General features: G+C 43.6%; 2 protein-coding genes across 6 annotated transcripts; one reads left to right on the top strand and one right to left on the bottom strand.

Moving 5' to 3' along the window:
• Positions 1-9000: 9000 nt before the first annotated feature.
• LOC112886330 lies at positions 9001-16029 on the bottom strand. Of its 4 annotated transcripts, none has more exons than XR_003227373.1 (4): positions 15524-16029; positions 11181-11375; positions 9696-9888; positions 9001-9291 (listed from the first exon to the last, which is right to left on the bottom strand). XR_003227373.1 is itself a non-coding variant. In XM_025952199.1 (2 exons), the coding sequence occupies exon 1, from the start codon at positions 15949-15951 to the stop codon at positions 15541-15543; it is 411 nt and encodes a 136-aa protein (XP_025807984.1). In that variant the 5' UTR covers positions 15952-16029; the 3' UTR covers positions 11050-11375; positions 15524-15540. The 4 variants fall into 4 exon arrangements, 1 of the variants encoding a protein (XP_025807984.1); XR_003227374.1 differs by having other exon boundaries at positions 9696-9881; XR_003227372.1 differs by lacking the exon at positions 9696-9888.
• On the top strand, positions 11347-15014 carry LOC112886329 (MADS-box transcription factor 33-like). 2 transcript variants are annotated; one of them, XM_025952198.1, is made up of 8 exons: positions 11347-11576; positions 11667-11745; positions 12055-12116; positions 13690-13786; positions 13864-13899; positions 14065-14106; positions 14310-14351; positions 14697-15014. In XM_025952198.1, exons 1-8 carry the CDS (start codon positions 11395-11397, stop codon positions 14796-14798), a joined length of 642 nt encoding a protein of 213 aa, XP_025807983.1. In that variant the 5' UTR covers positions 11347-11394; the 3' UTR covers positions 14799-15014. The 2 variants fall into 2 exon arrangements, with proteins under 2 accessions (XP_025807983.1, XP_025807982.1); XM_025952197.1 differs by having other exon boundaries at positions 13858-13899.
• Positions 16030-23573: the final 7544 nt, after the last annotated feature.

Genomic DNA, 23573 nt, shown 5'->3' with positions numbered 1-23573 from the left:
ACTTGATCAGGCAAGTTTCTCCCTTCACCCGGCCGGGAAAGGAACACACAGATGTAAGGCAAGAAGATCATGTAAACACAGTGGATCCAACGAAATCAGCCACAAGAACACAAGATTCGTTGGGGGAAAGAAGCTCAAAAATGAAAACCTGAAACAACAGTAAGCCACTGAGATGAATCAAGGAGCTTCCTTTCTCGTTCAACAACAAGAACTTGTCGAAGCAGATAAAGGATCAGATGTAACAAATAGCAACTCAATCTTGCAAGGAAACTTTAGCCAAGAATATAATTTGGTTAAAGGAAAATAATCGCAAACAAGAAGCTGCCAGGACCTAGCTGGTTTGCAAGAAGCAAGAAACTTTCCTCCCTCATGTCCAAGATCAAATATCCCAAGATCTAGCGATCGAGCTGCTAGGAGAAGAAATCTCAGAACCAAAAAGCTAAGACTTTCCAAAGCATAGTAGCGCAGGGAAAGAATGCCCAGATACACACATATAGAAAGCAAGAAAAACGGAAATCAAATCTAAACAAAGAAAGAAGCATCGAAGTAGCAAGCCGCCATGGTTTTCTTGCAAGAACTCGAAGCACAGAAAAGGGAGTTTTTTCCCCCGCGAAGGGAGAAAGTACAAGCAAGATCCATCGATCTGAGCCGAAACTAACCGGATCACAACTCTCACACACAACTGCCGCAGAAATACCTGTGAAATTTAGCATGTAAAGAGATAACCTAGCTGAAAAAGCAAGACTACTCTACCTTGTTCCCTTCCTCTCGTTTATTGGACTCGGAAGCAAGCAAGGAAAGGGAGCTACTACTTTGGTTCCTCTCTCCCTCTCCTGCAGCGTGAGGGTAAAGTGGTTTAATAGCAGGACAGGCAATGCAAGGGAAGGGAAGGGATCAGCAATCGGCAGGAGAGAGAAAGAGGAGGGAGAGTGAGGAGGGCCGTGAGAGGCAAAAGGCCACACTACTACTGACCAGAGCTGTGGCCTCCTTTGCTGAGCCCTTTGTTATCTTGCTTACCCAAATATAGCCATTTAGACATCTTTACATATTCTTAAAGCCTTTTGGTTTATGGCCTCTCCTTTTTCCTCTCTGTGTTTTATGTCTGCAAGAGTTGGCAATAATGTGCAGTAGGCATGCAGGAAACAAAGTTTGCACATATGAACTGATTAAGGAACCTGCATCGATTCTTGTATAGTTTTAGTCCAGCAAAATCCAACTCAGTTTGCCATATAATTTTCGAGGCAAAGTCTGTATCTGCAACAATTTGGTCAATCGTAACGTGGTAATTCCAGCTTTAGTAGTGCTAGTCTTGATTAGGAGTACTACTCCAGACACATTTACGCTTTGTTATTCTCGTCGTTATTATCACATGTGTGCTGTTATATTTTCACATGCATGCATGCTCGCTCTCATCAAAGAGAGGCAGGCAAATTACAGATTGGGAATGTCAAATCTACATGATCGGAGCTCATGTTGACCCGGCGTATTTGGAATTTCCTCATCGGTGGTACAGAGACAGTGTCCATGCATTTGCAACCTGCACATAAAACCATACACTGCTAGCTGTACCTCCTTTTTGTTTATATCCTTTGACATGTATGCATATCCAAACCCATGATGCATCAAATAAATTTTATTCTGTTGTTACATGCATGTATCCATGATACGTGTACTGCTGGCTCTTGCGTGTGTGGTAGATAGTCCTCCAAGTCCCAATTGCCTGCCACTTCACATGCATGAAAAGCTAGCAATGATTCAGCAGCTGCTGCTTGTGATGGATGAACTGCAAAATAAACCATGGCGAGAGTTCTTGTGCAAGGTAGCAGCAGTTACATGCATACGCATGCAGTGCAAATTCTCTACTCATTACTACTCTACCTCCGGTAGTCTAGCAGCTTGCCCCCTTTGATGCACAGATTTGACTAATGATTAGCACATATGGCTAATAATGCTTATCCATAGTAATAACCATTGAACTTGTTCTTCATTCTCGCAGAGCATACATATGCATATGAAAGGTTACGTATCACCTCTGTCATCTCTCACTTGTTCTGGTCAGGTTCTTCCTTAGCCGTCAGGGGGCAGCTGATGGAGGAGAGAGCTGTGAAAAAGATATATATATCAAGAGATTTATTTTCAGGACATCAAGGTAAAGTAAAGGCAGGAGAGAGAGAGAGAGAGAGAGAGAGAGAGAGAGAGAGAGAGAGAGATGAGATGGAATGGGAGGTCGGTGTCGAGTTGCCGAGTTTGGGAGGGCAGCACCTGATCCCGCGCCACAAGCCTTCCCCGGATCCAGCACCCACTTCCGTGCTACGCATTCGCTCGCTTTCTTCCATCAACCAACCCATCAACCAGCTGCAATGCAACCACCACTCACTTCGCCTCCTAGCTATAGTCCTCGACCTCGGCCTAGCTGCCTGCCTGCTGCCCACCACCACCACTGCGCCCGTCTCTGCGTCGTCTGCCACTTGGGATGGGGTTGAGGAGGGCGCATTGCGCTGCTGCTCTCGCTGATGCATGAGCCTGGTAGCTAGGCTGCTGCTTCCTTTCTTCCACCAGAGCAATCCATGTGAAAGCTGCTGGCCGTGATCACCCCAAACCAAAAGCAGGGGTAGATGCGTCTTGCTCCCAGGGTACACCTAGCTAGCCAATACTAGTGGTTTAGGGCAGAGAGGATTAGAGGAAGCACGCACCTAGTTAGTGTAACCACCTAGTCACATTATTATTCTCAAGTTATATAGCACATTAAGCCTTAGAAAATAGTCGATTCAAGCAAGCACATTGCTCTCTTAGATTTCAGAAAATAACGAGCCGGCTGATCAATAAACCACCACAATATGTTGAATTATATGTACAGACCGCCAGACAGGAGCTCTTGTTCTAGATTGGTCATATATATAAATACTCTCTCTGGTAAGACAAAAACTTGACAATGTTTTGGACAAATTAGAACATGACGATGAAAGTGCATCTAGGCCTCTTTGTGGGTTTTGGTGATTAAATTACAACACAATTAAAGAACTATGAGATTTGGATAGGTTACATTGCAAATGAGTGTACCAAAGTTATATTATCTCAAATTGAAGAAAGGGCAAGCAAATTGAAAAGAGATAAAATTGCAAGGGCTATTATTTGATCTCAATGATAGCTTGCTCGTACGAATGAGTGAAGATTGATAATGCATTAATATTTTGATTAAGAAGGAAGAAATTTGATCAAGAGCTTAATATCTCAATAGAAGTAAAGATTCTTGGTTGTTTGATAATAAAGTTGGTATATGGATCAATTTGTCGAAGAAATGAATTTCAGTAAGTATATATTATGGTGCAAGGCTACATGTGATTTAAGATGGCAAGATGGTTAAGAGTTAGTAAGAACTTGGCTACGAGGTACTAAGCGAGGGAGAAGGGCAAGCAAAGGGCTTGGCACCGATGAACCCATGCTAGGGTGAAGAAATAAGTTAGTGCTAGCATTTATGGACCAATCAAGGCTATGGATAGTCACAAGTTGCTAAGCATCAATTATTATGAATCATATGGATTTAGGTGTCTTGAAGATGTCAAGTTGATTACTGATCATATATGATGAGGAACCTCAAGGCACTAGCTCAAGAAGGATAATGCTCAAGAAAAAAGGCAAAGAAAATGTTTGCAAACCCTCAAAGTGTGATATTGAAGAAAAGCGGCATGATGAAGTTATTCAAGCTCAAGAGTTTTATATTGTGTTTATAATTTGATCTTGAGTATAGGTAATCCCGTACTATCAAGAAGGATGTGATATTGATAGCTTTGCCTATGACTCGGTGCCCAAACCTAACCTTTCAAGTGCTAGCACGAGATAAACACTTGTCACAGCACTTGCACCTGATGGTTTTGGACCATGTTTTCAGTTGGAATGGATAGTTCTCTGAATAAGCTTTCCATAGAGTTCAAGATCATCGAATTTGGAGTTCGGAGTAAAATGTTATACCTTTTTCTCTTAGATTACCTAAGCTGTCTAGTGGACCTGCGGAGATTCCGAAGATATTTGCAGAGACTCCAAAAGTTTCGGAGATTCAGAAGATTTTTGAGAAAAGGCAAATACTAAATTTATCACGAGATTCCGGATATTTTTGCGGAGTTTCCGGACCTGTTTTGAACCTAACGGCTACTTTTTTTGGTCCGGAGACTCCAGAGATTTTCTGGAGATGCTGGAACTTAACAGCACAACGGCTAGTTTTGGGGATGGGTATTTATACCCCTCAGCCCCTCCCATGTGTTGCTGTTGGTTCCTCACACAAAAAATACATATCCACGGCCCTAAGAAGCTCTCCCCACTCTAGATTTTCAAGAAATTTGAGAAGAGAAGTGATTTGGAGTTGAGAGAGAGAGATTGGCAAGGAAGATTGAGTGAAAGTGAGCAAATCCATTCTTGAGCACTCGAATTCATAGCGAGAACCCAGTGACGTTTGTTACTCTTGGAGGTCAAGCCTCCTAGATAATTAGATGTCGCCCGGTGAGCACCCAAACTTGTGGTGTGCCACGGGAAGCTTGTGAAGGCTTCCATTTCACCTCCGCAAGGGAAGAAATCGAGAAGTGAAGTGGGGAAAGGGTTGAGCGCAATCCGACTTCTTTGGAAGCATCCAATGGAGAAGTAGGAACCTATGAAGGGATTCGAACTTCGGTAAACAAATCCTTGTGTCACTTGTTCTTGATTTGTTAATTTCACTGCTTGTTGTTTGTGCTATCTTCTTTCTAGGTTTATCTCGATCTATCACTTGAGAAGGTTTGAACTGCAAGCATCTAGTGAAATACCTTGGAAACAACTCACCAGTGTGTGTATGGTAATTCGTTGATTTAAATTTGGTTGTAGTTTCCTTAGACGTGTTTTGAAACTTTTGTTATTTTCGAAGACTCCGAAGATTTTTGCGGAAACTCCGGAAGTTGTGAAGATTCTGGAGAAATCTTCGAAGATTCTGTAAGTTGCTAATTCCACTCTAAGTTTTTATGTAAAATTTCAGAACCGTCTATTTACCCTCCCTCTAAACGACATCGAAGGTGCTTTCAGACGCTTGTTTTGAAAAGGGCAAATGTCAAAAATTTAAATTGACGCTTAGTAGTCAAATGATAAGAATGTTTAGTGTATAAGCTAGATTTTTATTTTTTTTGAAAGTTTTTACGTTATATTGGTTTTTGTAGTTATAAATGTCATGTCTTTTTTTTAAAAAAAAAGAGAAAGCAACGGACTCGAATTCTAATCTTAAATATCAGGCAAAAAATTATAAAGCGTCCATTTTTATTCATGAGCAAAAAGAGTGGCTAATTAGAGCGGGTGGAAACACGCTGCCGCGCCACTACCTTATAGTGCAAAAAATCAATTTATTAATGTTTATTGGCATCAGGGAATGTTGCAGTATGTTGGCCATATGGTCATAGACGACGACACAGGTGATCCTCCTTTGAGAGGTGGGATTATAACCTGCCAGTCCCCCATCTGCATGTACGACAGTCCTTAGGCTATCTCCAGCGATATCCTCCAAATCCCATCCCCTATTTCCATTCTCCATATCAACTTCATTCTCTATACCAAATTTTACTCCAACAACATCCTCTATTTCTATCCTCTATACCCCACAATTTTATTTTTCTATCATTTCCTCCCCCGCCCGCCGCCGCGCGCCTCCCCCGCCCCCCGCCGCCGCGCGCCTCCCCCGCCCGCCCCGCGCCTCCCCCGCCCGCCGCCGCCGCGCGCCTCCCCTGCTCGCCGCGCGCCTCCCCCGCCCGCCGCCGCCGTGCGCCTCCCCTGCTCGCCGCGCGCCTCTCCTGCCCGCCGCCCCGCGCCTCCCCTACCCACCGCCGCGCGCCTCCCCTGCCCGCCGCGCGCCTCCCCCGCCCGCCGCCCCGCGCCTCCCCTGCCCGCCCCGCGCCTCCCCCGCCCGCCGCCGCCGCGCGCCTCCCCTGCTCGCCGCGCGCCTCCCCCGCCCGCCGCCGCCGTGCGCCTCCCCTGCTCGCCGCGCGCCTCCCCCGCCTGCCGCCCCGCGCCTCCCCTGCCCGCCACGCGCCTCCCCCGCCCGCCGCCCCGCGCCTCCCCTGCCCGCCGCGCGCCTCCCCCGCCCGCCGCCCCGCGCCTCCCCTGCCCGCCTGCACCCCGCCGTCCCGCAGCCCCTGCGCCCCTGCACCCCGCAGCCCCGCCGCCCCTGCAGCCCCGCCGCGCCCCGCCGCCCCTGTGCCCCGCAGCACTCCCTCCCTCTCTCGCGAGTTCCTCTGTGCGACCGGGATGGAGGACGCCGCTCCTGCCTTTTTCTGTGGGGGACGCAGCGCTCCTCCTCCATTTTACCGCACGCGATAGCGGATCCCGCTGGAGCGATACAGCCGCTATAGTGTCCCGTGTTTTAGCGAACAGAAGCTTTTACCGGACGCCGCTGGAGATAGTCTTAACCGGCAGCCTTCTGAGAAGGACCCAATAATAGTCAGCCACCCACCAATAAATTTAGTACGGATATATCAAAGCAGCCACAAGAAGTAAAGATTTGTTGTCATGGGAAGCTATAAACCATAGAGAATCACCTCTCAATTTCCAGTGATTTTTTTCCATTCTTATCTTGGTAATAGAACAAAAAACTAGGCAAATGAGATAGTTGTAGGCCTTGTATTGTAACTAACTTTCAGGACAAATTGATAAATGCTCGCGTGTAAGACTACAAAGCAGCCATTTTGATATAAAATATCAACCCCGTAAAACCCCTACTAGTCTTTGCTTGTTGCAAAAAAAAAATCAAGCGCGTTCAATCAGTTCTGTTAATAAGGGAGAAAGGGGCACATGCCCCCTCTTCCTACCGATAAGTGGAAGAGAAAAAGGTTTTCTAAGTATATATGGTGCAGTTTTTTGGTTCTATGATTTTGAAGAGGTGATTGTCCTGTGTACCACAGCATGCACCAACTCGTGAACAACATCCTGAGACACCTTGCCATGAATAGTGATGTCAGCATGGTCCCATCTCCTCGCAACCGTGTGGTAAGATCCGATGTTGGGAAACAAGTTCAGCCTCTCATTCTAGTAGGCGACGCCTGCACAGGTCGCGAAAGATGAACGCGCCGATACTGAAACCATGGAGCCGGCGGGCGTCCTCCAAAGCTCATCTGATGTAGCTCTCACAGGCAGATCTTCGTGAATCACGATGATACTGCGCGATCGTGTATATCGCCGTCGCCTCGCCGCAGGAACCTGCAACCGGCTGGCTATTGCTGAACAGCAAAGGGGAGGAAACCTTCCTAGGAAGAACAACAGACACCCTACCGCGTCCAGGCTGCTACCGTACGGGCTGCCGGGGTGCACTTGCCAACCCCCCCCCCCCCCCCCCCCCCAAGTAGGAGCTGGAGGTACCGACCAGGGTGAACTACACCGCGAGCAGGATTCATCTGCAAAAGCAGACACAAATGAATAGATCAGATATGTTAACACAATTATACCATTAAGGTTATATTATAGGTGGAGAGGTAAAAAAAGATGATGATGATAATTAGTATACTAAGAATAAAATTAAATATTTATGAGAGCATTGATGCATAAGTTTAGAATGTTATTGAAATTTAGATACAAACTTTTGCTTAGGTGATTGAATATGTGAAGTTTCATATATGGTTTGGAAGTTTTTCATATCCATGTCCAGGTACAAAGTTTTGGATTTGCTCATTAGATCTTATGATTTGGTATTTTGATGACTCAACAATTTAAACCTGTTGCTGCTGCTTATAAACGACAAAAAAGAAATTGGATGAAGCCCTCGTGCTTGCATTTATCTTTCTTTCCTTAGATTATTAAGGAACGAGCATTGCCCATGTGCTCCTAAAGTATCCTTTTTAATGGAAATAACATCATGACATTCAACGTTGGAACTGAAGGTACGGTTACTGCAAAAAAACATGTTTAGGAAATTCATGATTTCGTCCAAGACATATATTTTAAACCGCTTTATTTTAACACCTACACAAGTACTAAATCTGCTGACGGCTTTTGTGGATCTCGGAGCTACAGCGTGTCTATCAAAATCTGTATGTGCAGATAGACCAAAATCAGTGGTACATCAGAACACATCGCATGCATTTTAGATGATATGCTGCGGCAGGAAAAGCATCCACACTTGCACGTCCTGGTACTGTTTTTCCCCCTCGCATCAGTAGTCTGCTCCATTTGCATGCAAAGCACTGATGATACACAGACACAGTAATCTACCTACGTGTACAATGCATGGCTTACATCATTTAATTTGACCGGTGCCTCGCTCGTGAATCAGAATGCTCAACAATACCCCGGTTGTAACGGAGTACAAACGGGGCTGTAGGACGAACTCGCAGTGATCTGTGGTCATTTCCAGTTTTCCACCGTGGATAAATGAACTGAAAACAGAGTCAAAAAGAAGTTCGTTGCAGCCGGGGAGCCCCTGCTCCACTCCGTCGTTCAAAAGCAGCTGGTAGGAATCCACCCCGAAACGGGAGGCCCTCATCGCCGGCTGATCTCCTTTTCCGCGGCGAGGACCGACCCCGAAACGGCAGCGACATCATGCGCGCCGCACAGCGCACAGGCACAGGCACAGCCACGCAGCTGCAAAGCCGCAGCTAGACCACTAGACTGCCAGACACAAGCACAACCAGCTGCTGACGTGAGCAAGGACACAGCAGTAGAACCCATCAGATTTTGTGTGGCTGTGTCGTGCCGCCTGTCCGTCAGAGCACTGCTGCGACACAGAACATGAGAACAAGTTCCAAACAGATGGCCTCATGGGATTGTGCATCGGCTAGCTCATGGCAGCAGCGTCCATTGTCACAGATCATGCCAGAACCTCCACTTGAGTTGAGCTGCTGGACAATCGAACCCACCAGATCAGGCCTCTCCACACATGCTGAAAAGGAACTCCAGATATCTTGCTACAGTCCCCAGCACCCACACAACTCCAGACATTCGCAGCGTACAAGCTTGAGCTCCCACTCGCAGATTCAACATCCAAACATATGCAAAAGAGCAGCCACAGGAAAAAATGAATAGAAAGCTGAAACTGCACAGTCACAATCGGCACAAATGGCACACCAAATGCAGGCTGGTGTTGCCATGCAACATTCTCTTCAGACCTAACAAACCATATTAGAACATTCTCCAATTATTAGGGATAACATACAAGATGAAAACCGTGGATGCTTTTCATGAGATATCATGATTCCATCCATCCTTCCACCCATGCGTTCCAGTAGTATGTTGACTCGGGGGCGCATATAATGTGCAGGCTGAGTTCCCAGATTCCTTACTAGAACCAAACGCCTGCAAAAGAGAAACCACCAGAAAAGGCTGAAACTGCAGTCCCAACCAGCACATGGTAATCTGGGGTTACAGAAGAAAGCAGCAACGGAAGGCAGACAAGTGTCGCAAACAACATTCTTTTCTGAGTTCTGACCTAACTAGCCACAAGGCAGCGCAGAGATTTTCAACATTCTCCAATAACTAGGAACAGCATCTCTCGACGCTTTTCATGAGATATCATGATTCCATCCATCCATGATTTCCAGTTAAAAACTTTTTGACTCTCGGTCACATACAACTTTACCAACAACTGAAATGCCAAATGCCCAGTTCTTATGAAAAGTAAACAACTGGATGGCATTGACCCCAACTAACTTTAAGCAATGCTAAAGCCAAGGCTTGAACAATGATGCCAACATCATTACCTCCTACCAGGAGAGTTTCTGGTTGAAGTTTTTCTTCTTTTTCGGTGCATGTGAACTTACAAGTTCAATTACTGCCGGGAGATTCAACACAAAAGAGGGCTTCAATATACACCTCAGTACCCAGTTCAAAAAATATACACCTCAATATTTGTGCAAGCATTCACAATTGATATATATTCCAGTTCCCTAAGCACTACAAAAAAGGTGCAGATTGTACATATTAAATTAGCTAAATAAAGAAGATAAGTTCCAAATCATGTTCCTTCACTTGTAGTATAAATTAATTCTTCAGAAAGAACAGATGCCACCAGCAACACCAGTAAAATATTCACATAGATAACAAGACAAAAACCAATCCTCAAAGGACAACAAGAACGGGAATATCTCTATAACTGTTAAGTAGAAAAATGCAGTGTCTTTTACATTTTGTAAGGAATAACTGAATCTCATTCACTGAAACTTTATTCCAAATCCTAAGTGGAAGAAACTGTCCCTTTTGAAACAAAAAAGAAAAGAGTCTTCATAGGAACATCAAAAGCTTTCAGGACTTCAGAACAACCTGAGTTTCAATTACTTTTCAAAATACTTCCTGGCAGAAACCAAAGTATATGATTCATAATATGGCTTCAATCAACATGCTACAAGTGTTGCCGATATATTGGAGATTTGCATTCTCATTGAAAACAATTCCATATTTCATACTTAACTATCATATAATATTTCATGGGTACTAGAATCAAGGTACAAAATTTCACTCCCGCAGGAGCAGGAAACCAAAAAAGAAACCAACAAGCAAAAACTAGCACTAAAGAGGAGCTAATCTAGGAGATGCCCAGGTTACCCATAAAAAAAATCTGAGAGCTTAGTAACTTGAATCATATATGTTAGCCAATTACTTCAAAGTGCTGAGGCACAGCTGACGTCATTACATGAAAGAATGATAGCATATAGACATATGAAACTACAAATCACAATAAACACAATAAATTGACTGGTAAGCAAATACCAATGATTTACACCAGGAACATGTAGATTTATCACATAAATCCATTATCAGAAGGAGAGCCTGTGGAATGGTTAGAAGTTCTGGAATATGTGATCTAGAAACAAGTCCTAAAGCCGATACAATATCTTGGAGAGAATAGCTTGAAACCTAGACTTCTACTTTTCGTCCACTTCTAACAGAAAAGCTAGAGTCCTATTCTAGTTTAGGAACTTGTCCTACCACAGAAACAGGGGTAACGGTTAATCAGCACCAGAAACAAAGACTGCACTAAAAATTAAATCTGCCGACATGTAAGTCATTATGATCAAGTTAAGCAATATTTAGTGGGGAAAACAACGGAATCGGCCATACATGTGGAACAGGATCTTAGAAGATGAGTTAAGTTAATCATAACATCAATATACAGCCAGTATACAAGCTATAGCATATTACAATATTCATGAGAATCAACAAGAGCATAAATAAAGATGTACAATGACCTGCAAGGTGCTTTCAAGTGGCGTGCAGCAATGCAACCAATACTGGCGAAAGATCATATTCCCTTGAAGGTGGATTGCTATATAAAAGCAGGTTGTGTCACTGCATGTGTGTTAGACTTGAGAGGAACGTGAAACCAGTGACTGCTTACGATTAGTGCCATATTTGCTTCAAGGCCAATCCAAAGTGAAGGTTATCTGCAGGCAGAGAGAAACGATGGTTAGGGGGAAGGTGCAAATGCGACGAATTGAGAACCCTGTCCATAGAAGGGTAACCTTCTCCAAGCGCCAGGAAGGACTACTCAAGAAGGCAAGAGAACTCTCAGTGCTTTGTGGTGCTGATGTAGGTGTCATCATATTTTCCTCTACTGGGAAGGTCCATGATCTGGCAACTAATGGGTGCGTTCTCCAAAATTCATGTTGTTATACAGTTAATCTTAAGTTTGACAGCACTTCTGAGATGTTTTACATTTACGGTCAAAATGCAAGAAATATGCAAAGCTTGGTAGAGAGGTACCAGAGCATCGCAGCAAGAGGTCAAATGGAAAGCAAGAACCTACGAAGCCAGGTCGAACTGTTCACCTTGTAAAGTTTGAGGAATTTTCAATTTTGTAACTACTCGAAAGAGACATATCTATCCATCTTTCAGTGCTAACATGCCACCTCCACAAATGAGCAACTGGATGAGCTTGAGTACATTGCATTTAGGTGTAACCTAGGATAACATGATTATGCAATTTGTTGGGGGAAAAAACAGATTGGTCTTTGAAGTAAAAAACAAATCTCGCCTTTTGTTCTGATACTCAAATTAATAATAGAAAAAATTCTTGATAATGGTGCCAAATATAACTCACAATCTTTTTACACAATATGACAGGTAACAGAGCAATGGATTTCCTTGCTAAGGCATGAGATAGGTCAACTACAGCATGGTTTAAGGTAAGCTTCATGTTCAAGATGATAAACCAGTACATGACTTGCATCGTAGATGGGCTGTAGTGGTCTACGGTGATATCAATAGTAGCCAAGTATGCAGCTTGTGCTGCTCATCCCCAGCAATGGATTGTGAATTCTAAAATTTTCAGCAAACTGGCATCTTGCTTTTTGCCATGAATCATCGACAACGATCCTAGTACAACTGCAACTGCAATACGGCATGACCAACAGGCAATGAAACACATGCTAAAATACCAATAAAGTTGCATGTTGCCTTAAGTTATGGTACTTGGTTCTCAATTTCTTAGGTTCTGCACAAACAGTTTGGAGCAGAGAAATCTTAGAAGTGATTGCTAGGAAAATAGGGAGTTACTAGTCTACTGCTATTGCAGCCAAGGGTTCCAATGGGTGATAATAAGATTTGGAAATACTTCCTAGCAGGGGCGAAGCCACGTCGATGGTGCCTGGTGCACAGGCACCAGGGTTCAAATGATTTTTTCCACTGTCAATGCTAGAATTTACCCGTAGAATACAGTACTAAAGCCGTGCACCAGGGTTCCTTGGGCTCTAGCTTCGCCCCTGCTTCCTAGGAGGTAACACCAAGTAAAGTAGCAAACATGACCACTTCACCAGACATACTCACCAAGACACTGATAACAGGAAGCTAATACTAGAAAAAACAAAGAATAAATTGCACCATAGGTACGTAAACTTGTGTGATGGGTGCATCTAGATCCATATACTAACAAACTAGACATATATATATCCATGAACTCAAAACCGAGCATATAAGGTCCAAAGGTGGTTTTATTAGGCTGATGTGGTTTCCAAGCCAGCCCATCATGTCTCCCCCGAACTCATTGCCTGTGGCACTAGCCAAATTTCTATATGGGAGAGGCTCCATGAAAAATCACCACCTAATACCCATTAACCTGGTCCACCTTGAGCCTCGTTGTCCTCAGTCCTCACACATAATAGCAGCAGCAGGACATAGAAAAACGGCTGAGCCGTGCCATGGATCTGGGAAACAACTGCCTCCAGTGCTGATGACAAGAGAATTGGAGAAGGAGCATGCTCCCGCAAATTTGCATCTGTGCAGGCACCAACGCTGCTGGACTAGAGAAACAATGGAAACGAGAGCATGCACGATGGTCAGATCTCTTGGAGAAGAGAGACAAAGAGACGAAACAAAAAAAAGTGACGTGGATGTGACTGAATGCCACGTCACTGCTTAATCCGAGGTGGATGACATGCAAACAAGCAGGAAACCTCTACTTGGACCTCCTATACATGGTCTCACTAGTTTTGTGTACATGAATGTCAGGTTTTCTAGTTTATGGACTTCTATGTACCTGTGATGCAAGTTACTCAAAAAGAAATTAATCTTGCATAGTAGCTCTAACTACTCCATAATCGAGAAAATTTGAGACTAAAACTTGATTGAATGAATTTAGATTGCAAACATCATGAAACGCCGCAACAATGAGTTCTGTAGCCAACTACATGTATTTAAAAATTGTATCCAACATGTACAAAGCCCTCATCCAACTGTAAAGTGACATATAAATCAAAGCAGGTCCACTGGAGGGGGTCAAGGGGACATGAGACTGGATAGACTGCATATGCTAGAGAAAGGTCTTGAACTATGGTATTGTCAAACACGCTCCACAAAGGCAAGACTCCCCTTCTATTTTCAAACTTATTCACATTAGGCACAAAACCAATTTGAGACATCTTTTATCAGATGCAGATCATGCAGCAAGAAATTCAAGTTCTTAAAAATAAGGTCAGCCTCAATGTTTCATAATCTTCCTTGATGTTTCAACAAAGGCTCCTTTAATTTCAGTATATATTTTGTTTCACTTCATAAGACAAACAAATAAGAAAAAGGTAGTCTCTGACAGCACAAGATGTAAAACAGAAGATGAGAATATATTTTCTTGATGTGCAGGAAACCATACTTAAATCAGCAAACGAAATTCTTCAGGAGAAGGTAATAGCTAGCAGTTATTTTGTAATATTTGTTTGGAAATGAAATCCTTGGCCTTTAATAATAGGCACTATGTATTTAAAAATAGCATAAACTGCAAGCTCATATTCAAAGTACATATTTAGGAGTGGGAATGGGTTAAGTAGTTTAAAGTGCAATTCTAAAATCCTGAGCTTTTAATGCTAAATATTTTTTTTTATGTGCAGGAAGGTATATTGAAAGCAGCTAATGAAATTCTCCAAAACAAGGTAATAATAGGCAGACAATTTCCAGCATGTCATTGGAAAAAATGATGATCGTTTTTAACTTTATATATTAGCACTTCCATAAATATTTAACATTAAAAAACTAAAATTTAAAAAACATGATTAGGAGGAGGAGATAAATCATAAATTTGAATACTGAATTCAGGGTTTAATGCAAATCACCAAACTTCGAGAGGTAGCAAACTAGCAACTAGCACAACAAAACCTACATCTATAGAGAAGTTGTATTACATCCTCCATTTGATTGGAAATATAGGATTAGTTTCATTACAAAGGTACAAAATAATAACGGCAAAGCTTGTTGACTATTTCATTTCGCACTGCCAGGTGAACGAACAGAATCAATTTATGAACAACTGCTCAGCCTTTTCTGGATCTTCATATTCAACACATTACGATGCAAATGAGAGTTGCTTATTTACAATATAATCATTCTGAAATGATAGTTGTTGCCAGTATTTGGCGTGTTGTCTGTAGGACATGTTTATCCATGGTTTTTTATCATTCAGGTTTCAGACAGCACGTTGTACTGAATAACACATATGCATTGTAGGGTACTGTATTCTGTAGTTGTCTCAGTTCCCACCAGTTGCTGGAAATACTTTTGCAATATAATTATCTAAGTGTGAAGAAAAGTTTTACGAATCCATGACATTATTGTGTATCACCATATTTACGTAGACAAGTTTATGTCACAATGGTGCAGTCTCACTGATCCAGCATGCAAATATATTATACCACTCCATTTGAGAACACTAAAAAAACATTTTAAATTATGTGTTGGCATGCATAGTGGTGCAGTCTCACTGGTCCAGCATGCAAATACATTATACCACTCCATTTGAAAACATTAAAAAAACATAAATTATGTGTTGGCCCCTCTCCCTGATTTTGTGTCACAAAAGCGATATGCTTGTGTGAATATACTTACAACTTTGCAATGGTGTTGAAAATCACAAGGCCTCTATTAAAATTCCAGTGCGGCTGGGGTAGGGAAGAACACAGAGAAACAGGTGACGAATTCGCCCCTGGATTCCTCCCACCAAAATGCGATTTGAAACGGTTCAGGGGGGCTTAGGCGCAAGCAAGCGACACTAGGCTGCTGTGAGTGTACCGCGGAGAAATGCGGACGGCGGAGGAGGAAGGAGGGGCACCTGGGCGACGAAGCCGGTCACAGGAGCGCGATGAGGATGAAGAGCAGGACCGCGGCGACGAAGGAGTACTTGACGGCGGCGGCGAAGATCGCGGCGAAGATCGCGACGAGCTGCAGCAGCAGCGAGGCGCCGGCCCAGGCGAGCGCGCCGGTCAGCACCACGGCCGCGGCGTTGGTAGGCTCCGGGGACAGCAGCTCGCCCCACCGGATCTCTGACAGCGCCGGGAGTGAAGGGCTGCCTTTCCGGTCCTTGTCCCCCTCCGCCGGGGGCCCGCCGTCGGAGCCGGAGGCCGCGCGGGCGACCGCGAGGCGGCGGGCTCGCGGGAGGAGCGAGGAGGAGGCTGGGGTGAGGAGTCCGGGGCGGGGGAGCGGGCAAGGAGGGAGGCGGAGGGGGAGGGGCGGAGCTAGGGTCCCGGCGTGTGCCGCCATGGGGGAGGAGCGCCAGGACAGCGAGGGAGCAGAAGCGAGTGGCGCTGTGGCGGTGGTGGATGGGTGGGCGGGGGCTGGAGTCTTGGCTTGATCCGTTAGATCTGGAATCGACGGGCAGAACGGCGGGAGGGCAGAACGGCGGCACGTCATCAGGCACGACGAAGCGCGACCTCCGCCAGCGCGGACGCCTCGCCCAGGAACGCCCTCGACCTCGAGAACATCCGTCGTGTGCTCGTGGCTGGGCGCCGGGCCAGGAGGTCTCGCACCGTGGGGAGACGTTCTTGTTGGGCCCGAAGATGGGCCTTATGAGGCCTGGAACACTTATGACGACGGGCGCATGTTGTATCTATTATTGGTCCTGGGCCGGCGCAATCCCTCTTGGCTTACAAAATGGGCCTCACCAGTACCGCTGCCTCCGGGCATTCAGCGGTGCAGACGGCCTGCTTTTCGGCCGGGTCGTCCAATAAGAGAGAGATGCTCTCCTTTATCAAAAAGATAACAACAATAACAATAATACTAATAAAGGAGCTGCTCTGTACTATATTGGACTGGATAGCGAGTGATCCTACCTATGTATCGCGCTGGCAACTAACCAGCAGCTTCGGCAGCTCGTCATGTGCCCTAAGCAAAGGCTTTTCGGGCTTTAAGCGCGCGCAGGTTAACCAACAACAAGAAGCGTCGATCCGTGCACGGCGGCCAATCATGTCTGGCTGCCCGCCGGCTGATCTGTACACTAGCGCGCGCGCGCACCGCCGGAGTTGGTAATAGTTGGTACAGTGGCAGGAGGGCAGATGGACCGACCTATCTATTATATTAATATAATAAAAGAGACTATCACGTTCATCGAGAGAATCTACCACGTTAATCAGAAAAGAAAATAATTTACACCGTTGGATTTTATAAGGATCTAACGGTCTAGATTAATTAAAAATTTTATATTGAATATGACTAATCCATATCGAACATGACTAATAAATATATAAATTCGATTCTTTTAAAAAAAACAGCTGTTCCATGTTTGAAACATATCACCTCTTTGTCAACTGCATTGTCGCCCGTTGTCAGGTTCCTCGACATCCTCGCCGGGTAATAATGGGAGTTAGGACAGTGGTTAGTAGAGAAACCGTATTACGTATCTGAAATAGACACTGGTTTGAGGGGTTTGGAGGCTTCCATCCATTCCATGCCGCTGAGGGCATGCATGTGTGGTTCAAGTTGCCAATAGAGTCAAATCTGAACGAGCGGTACACTATACTTCAAGAGCATGAGTTTCGAAAACTGTAGCAGGGCATTTCACTACACCCATCACTCGGATTACGAGAAACAGATTTACGGCAAAATCGGTGGTTCACCTACGTGTTTAAAAAACAAGCTCTTCTTTTGCTTTCTTTGGGCCGGCGTTCTTGTGTAACGAGTCGCCTCGGAACGCTTGGAATATGCAGGATCTCACATCACTTAAACAAATACAAATCTACCGATTAACAATTAGCTTAGAAAAGAGGGAAAAGCATAATAATCTTGATGAGATGGGTTCTGTAACAATTTAGTGATACATTAGATACCTAGAAGTGAGGTGCGCGCAATACAACAAAACAAATCAAGCAGCTCGATGAACACTAGAATATAGAATGGAATTGCAAAGGACGAGTGTACCAGAGGTAGCCACTAAGAAAAGAAAGCAAACTATAAAAATCAAATAAAGAAGCAGATCAAGCGGTGAATCAATCATGCATGCTAAGGTTTTCCACCGACAACACAAGGGTAAATATATGTGTCAACCAAACCAGCTATGAAGCATATTAGATTATTCAATGAACTATCATCTCTCTCCACCTGACACATCTTTAATCTATTTCTTTAATTCATTGATCTCAAGGGTTCATATTAAATATGATTAAGAAATAGCTAATTTTGAATTTAAAAATTAAGAAAGAAAGGATATGATTAAAGAGACCATCCCGAGTACGATTAGTAAATAGCTAAATTCGAAATTAGAAAATAAGAAAATTAGGACTTAAGAAAAGAGTCCATATCAAATACAATCAGTAAATAGCTAGATTTAGGATTATAAATGTTAGCATTAGCATTTGACAAAAAAAAGTAACTATTAGCAAAATAGCTAAATTAAAAATTAAAAATATAAGAAAATTATCAGTCGACCAAATTGAATATGACTAATAAATAAATAAATTCATGAATTAAAATATAAAAAATTAATAGTTAATTTGTACAGTGATTAAGAAGAAAATTAGGAAGGAAAAGGCCAAATAAATAATATAGGTCACATACAAATAATAAAAAATTAAATTTGAGTTAGAAAAAAGGACTACAACTTCACAAATATTTTATATAAAATACAGTTAATAAATATTTAAATCTAGAATTAAAATTAGTAGTTAACCAATATGTGTCTTGCTCAACTTGGATTTCCATGTTCCCACATTAACCAAAAATCTGACCGTCCATCTATAGCATTTTTAACCATGTGGATAAATCTATCGAGCATCTTGACAAAGGAGTCTAATTTGGTCACATCATCTCGCTGGTGCATCAAAAAGGGAAAAATATGTGCGGTCGAACAATTGGTATGTTAAAGTGTATAACTATTTGTTACCTTAAAATAGTTCACGCAAGATAAATAGCAAGCCACGGGTAGTGTTCAACGAAAGGTAATGGCGTGCACTACTAACATGCATCTTCGATCACCGTGATACAGCGGGTAAAGATTCTTACAAGCACAATAGAGATAGCTGTATCTAAGATAATATGGGCGCATGCATAACGGGGTTATATCAACGGATGATTGGAGGATAATGAAAATAAAGGATATTGTACTTCTGATGGTATATATATTGAACCACTTACCTAAATTTTTTTCTACAAATTTAGAGATGATTTATTTATCATGCACGGTAACTAGAACACTCAAAAAAATCGCAAGTATTTTTTAAAGAAATAATATTCATATCAAAATAAATATATAAACATTTAGTTACTCTCAGTAAATATCCAAAAGATGTATTTCTATATAAATCATTTATTTTCTCCTAAATTATCTTCCAAAGATACATCACAAAATATAACAAAAAAATAAAGATTGCACAGATCATTAGGATAAAGATGAAACAACTACAAAGATACAACTAAGTAAAACTATTTGCATTCATCTTTTTTAAATAAAAAATCTAAATGTTTAAGGAGAAAATTAGGTACCCGCGCAATTTGCGCGGAGCACCTTGCTAGTTGTATAGCACGTCAATGATTAGTCGCTAATCACAATCAATACGACTCCGATCGATCCGGCAGTTTGGAAGTGAAAAGCTGGGCGCGCGCGTTAGTTCACCTGCTACCATGCCATGTGATGACCTCGATCGCTAGCTCAGCTCCGTCGCTCACCGCCGACGACGGTCCAATCGGCGGCGTCCAAAAACCTGGATTGGATGGGCTACAGTTTTCCGGTGATGGCTCCACATATCATCCCAACCGAAAGGTTACATATATGATGACGCCGCCAGGATGTGAACTTGTCCTACCAAGAACAAGAAGGGTGGTTGGTTGCACGGTACGGTTGGGATAGTAGATTAATAAGCTGCAGCTTGACAAGACCAGGCACCTAACGTCGCAGATTAGCAGGGAGTGCTACAGTGGAGTAGTAGCATAGGTTTATTTGGAGAAACCATAACCCATCGTTTCTAGAAGGACGCACGACATGTGCAAAGGAAACCACTTTCCCAGCGTGCCTGCCTCTTCTCCACAGATCTACTTCTCCTATCCACCTCCTCTGTTTCTCAACCACTCTAACCGATCGAATCATTGTCCTTTTGGTTCCTAGTTCGCGCTCCTTTACTCCAAAGTAATTGAAAGACCACATATTCCACTCGTAACCTCGAAATCTTCAGTCTAATCAGAGTGACTCGTAGCACCTATTCAGCTCCCAACCACCTTGTTGGCCTTGTGGGGAAAAGGCGCCAACTTTGATTAGATTCCAACGTCGCCAAGCTCAGGTCGCCTTCTGCCGGCCGGTGATCTTCTGGCCTATGTGCCTTCCTGCGAGTTACAATGTGCTAAATAATGTTTGCTTTCAACTAAACTGAAGGCAAAATCCTAAATCCGCTGATACAGGGTAGTGGCAATCGGCACGTCCAAGTCCTGAATCAGTGAACTCCCATCAGCTCGGAAAGCTAGCTCCTACCAATCTGCTGCGCACAGGACACGTCGCCAGTGGCCAGCAGCAACGCAGCACAGTGTGCGCGCGCTTCGTTCGGCTGGCATTGAGACCTGCAGATGGTTAGCTGATCGCATTCAGTTCAGAGGACAGAATGACTTTTTCGCCTTTTCCTCGTCCGTAGCAGTTCTCGCAACGACTGTTGATACGCCGAGGACAGAGCGAGCTTTCCGGTTTCGCGCCCACATCCTGGCCCTGGACCCTGGTGGTGGTACCAAGATTCAGATTATCAATATATTGATGCTTCAGTTCGGGGGCCCGATCGAACTGAATGGCGCAATCACGCATTTACACAAAGCTGCGTGATTTGTACGTACGTACTCCTCTCATCACCTGCGTGCATTGTTGTTCATCATCTAGTATTTGCAACTGATGGTGCAATCATGCATTTTGTTGAAAGAACTACTCCATAAGAATAACGAACTGTTTACTCCCTTCCTTCCCCCCCCCCCCCCCTCTCTCTCTCTCTCTCTCCCCGTCTCTGCATGGGTAAAATCTGACGTTTGATTTCTTGCAACTGATATGGATCTTCGTTGAAGATGCTCCCTAATTGTTTCCAAAGCAGAGGGCACTCTGACACTCTTTGAGATAAGCCGGCATTGGTTGCACGTTTCAAAGCAGCAGATAGAGCGGAGCGGAGCGGAGGATCAGACGCCCATCGCAGACGAATGGATGCTGAGAAATCCAACCCAACTCACCCCATAGATCTGGCCCCAATGCAAGCGATTCAGGTATCCGCGCCGTTCAGAATCCCCAGCTGATAGCGACCCCAATCCCAATAACCCAAAGGAGTTCTAGTATTATATACACAACCTGGAAATCCTCACCCTATTCAGAGCGAGCAACACCTCATCGTCAACCCCCACCAGCTCGCCCAGGTCAGATCACACTTTGATCGGTCGGTCGAGTAGCATCAAAGCGACAGAAATTGCCTTCCGGTGCAAGGTATATATGTAGCTTCACTGGCAGGTGGCTCATCTCCCTCAGAGAGCACAGCGACTTTGTTTGTTCATCCGTGGCAGTTTTTCCTGTAGCTGCCGGCGACAGCATTGGTTTGGCTTGATTGTTTGGCGATCACGGCTTGGCACATTTGGAAGAAAGCCTGCCTGGACATTTTCTGTTCCATAAAAAAGTGGGATTACAAGATTAGGCACCTGCCCTTTGTCTTAGTAGGAAAGTGATTAGGAATAGTACGAATTTGCAACGAGGATAGGAAGCCATAAATTGAAGGATGCAGTTTATCGGTTTGGCACCACCAGCCACGTGGCTTACCACCACTTTCTGTCAGATGCAGACTTGGTCGGTCACATATTTCTGCTAAATCCTTTCTGGCCTTCAAATTATCTTTCGTTTTGTCAGCGAAGTCCATACATGTGCTTATAATACTTTCACCAACATTACGTTCTTGATGCATGACATCAATGTTGTGCATCAAAAGCAAGGCCTTGACATAAGAAAGCTCCCACAATCCACAGATGTGAGTCCAATTATGTTCAGTTCCAAAACCTTCATAACCATCACGATCTTTATTTAATTTCAAATCATCCAGCATAGCGGCAATTTCAGTACCGCTAAGACGCTTCGGCGGCCCCTTTGTGACAATAGTGTCTTTCTTGAAAGCATTCTTCTGGGCCCTAAACTGATGATTCGCTGGCAAGAAACGTCGATGACAATCGAAGTAACAAATCTTTCCTCCAAATTTAAGACGGAAACAATCTGTGTCCTTACCACATATAGGACATGTCAAAATTCCATGACAACTCCAACCAGCAAAGATACTTCGAGCCATTAAATCATGGATCGACCACAAATATGCAACTCGAAGATTGAATTTCTGCTCTTTGTAAAAGTCATATGCTGGAACTCCATCCCATAACTTTTTCAACTCTTCAATTAAGGGCCTCAACATAACATTGAGTTTTGTTCCAGGATGATCAGGACCTGGAATTATGAGGCATAGGAAAGTAAAATCGTACTTCATGCAAAGAGCAGGTGGAAGGTTGTACGGTAGAGCAAATACGGGCCAACAAGAATAAGTTGATGCATTTACATGAAAAGGTGAGAAGCCATCTGTTGCTAACCCAATGCGGACATTTCTATTGTCACTAGCAAACGTTGGGTCAAATTCATCCAGTGCCTTCCATGCATCACTATCGGTCGGGTGGGTCATCGTTCCAGGGTTATCACGACGACCTTCTTTGTGCCATCTCATATGTTGAGCTGTCTTTCTTGAGAGGAACAACCGTTTCACACGTGGTGTGAGAGGCATATAACGGAGTTGCTTACGTGCTATCTCCGTTGTTACTGTATCACCATCATCATTTACTACTTGTATGTACCTCGATTTTCCGCACTTGCACACTTTATCTTTTTCGGTGTCCCTCCAAAACAACATACAATTATCTTCACAAACATCAATTTTTTGATAATCCATGCCGAGACCAGTGAGCAGTTTCTTTGATTGGTACATATCCTTAGGCATCTTGTGATTCGCTGGAAGTACATCACTGATCAATTTCAAGAGCTCCTTGTAGCAATTTACTGAGAATGCAAATTTAGACTTAATGGCCATAAGCCGAGTCACAAAAGCAAGAACCGTCACTGTTGTGTGTTCATGCAATGGCTCTTCAGAAGCCTTGAGGAGCTTAAAAAACTCTACAACCTCCGGAGTAGGTGGATCTTGAGATTCAGAACCCATCTCCTCATGTTCCTCGTGAAATATATCCGGTCGTATATCGTCAAGCATCTCCTGCATCCTATCATGATTCGCCCTATGATCAGGTCGAACTTCCGATGCATTTCTCCTAATTGCCTCGCCGTGATGCACCCAAACCTCATAATTCGGCATAAATCCATGCCGACAAATATGCATTTGCAAATCAAACTCACTTTGGCAGATGCAATTTCGACACTTGTTGCATGGACACCTGACATCTCGACCGGTACTTGATAAAGCGAACGCTTGCTTTACAAATTCATTAGTTTTCTTAACCCACTCACTAGTGTGCTTTCCATCTTGAGCCCAACCTTCGTACATCCACCGACGATTCTCCATAGACTACATTAATCATCCAAATTAAACATATTGTATACACTAATTGTCGTAAGCCGTCAAAAATTAATATATTATACACGCTAATCATTTAAAGTCGCCGAAAGTCAACATAGAATACTTCTAGTCACCTATGGCCGTCGGAAATTAACGTAAAATATATCTAAACACGTAAGGTCGTCGGAAGTTAACATATTATATAAACTAATCATCTCAAGCCGTCCGAAGTTAACAAATTATATACGCTAATCATTTATAGCCCTCGGAAGTTCATATATAATATATCTAAGCACCTAATAGAAACATAATCTTTAAAACTACATAACAACAATTGAAGTAACACTC

This window comes from Panicum hallii, chromosome 3, assembly GCF_002211085.1.
Source record: "Panicum hallii strain FIL2 chromosome 3, PHallii_v3.1, whole genome shotgun sequence".
NCBI classification, from domain to species: domain Eukaryota; kingdom Viridiplantae; phylum Streptophyta; class Magnoliopsida; order Poales; family Poaceae; genus Panicum; species Panicum hallii.
This window is presented reverse-complemented; position numbering and strand designations above follow the sequence as displayed.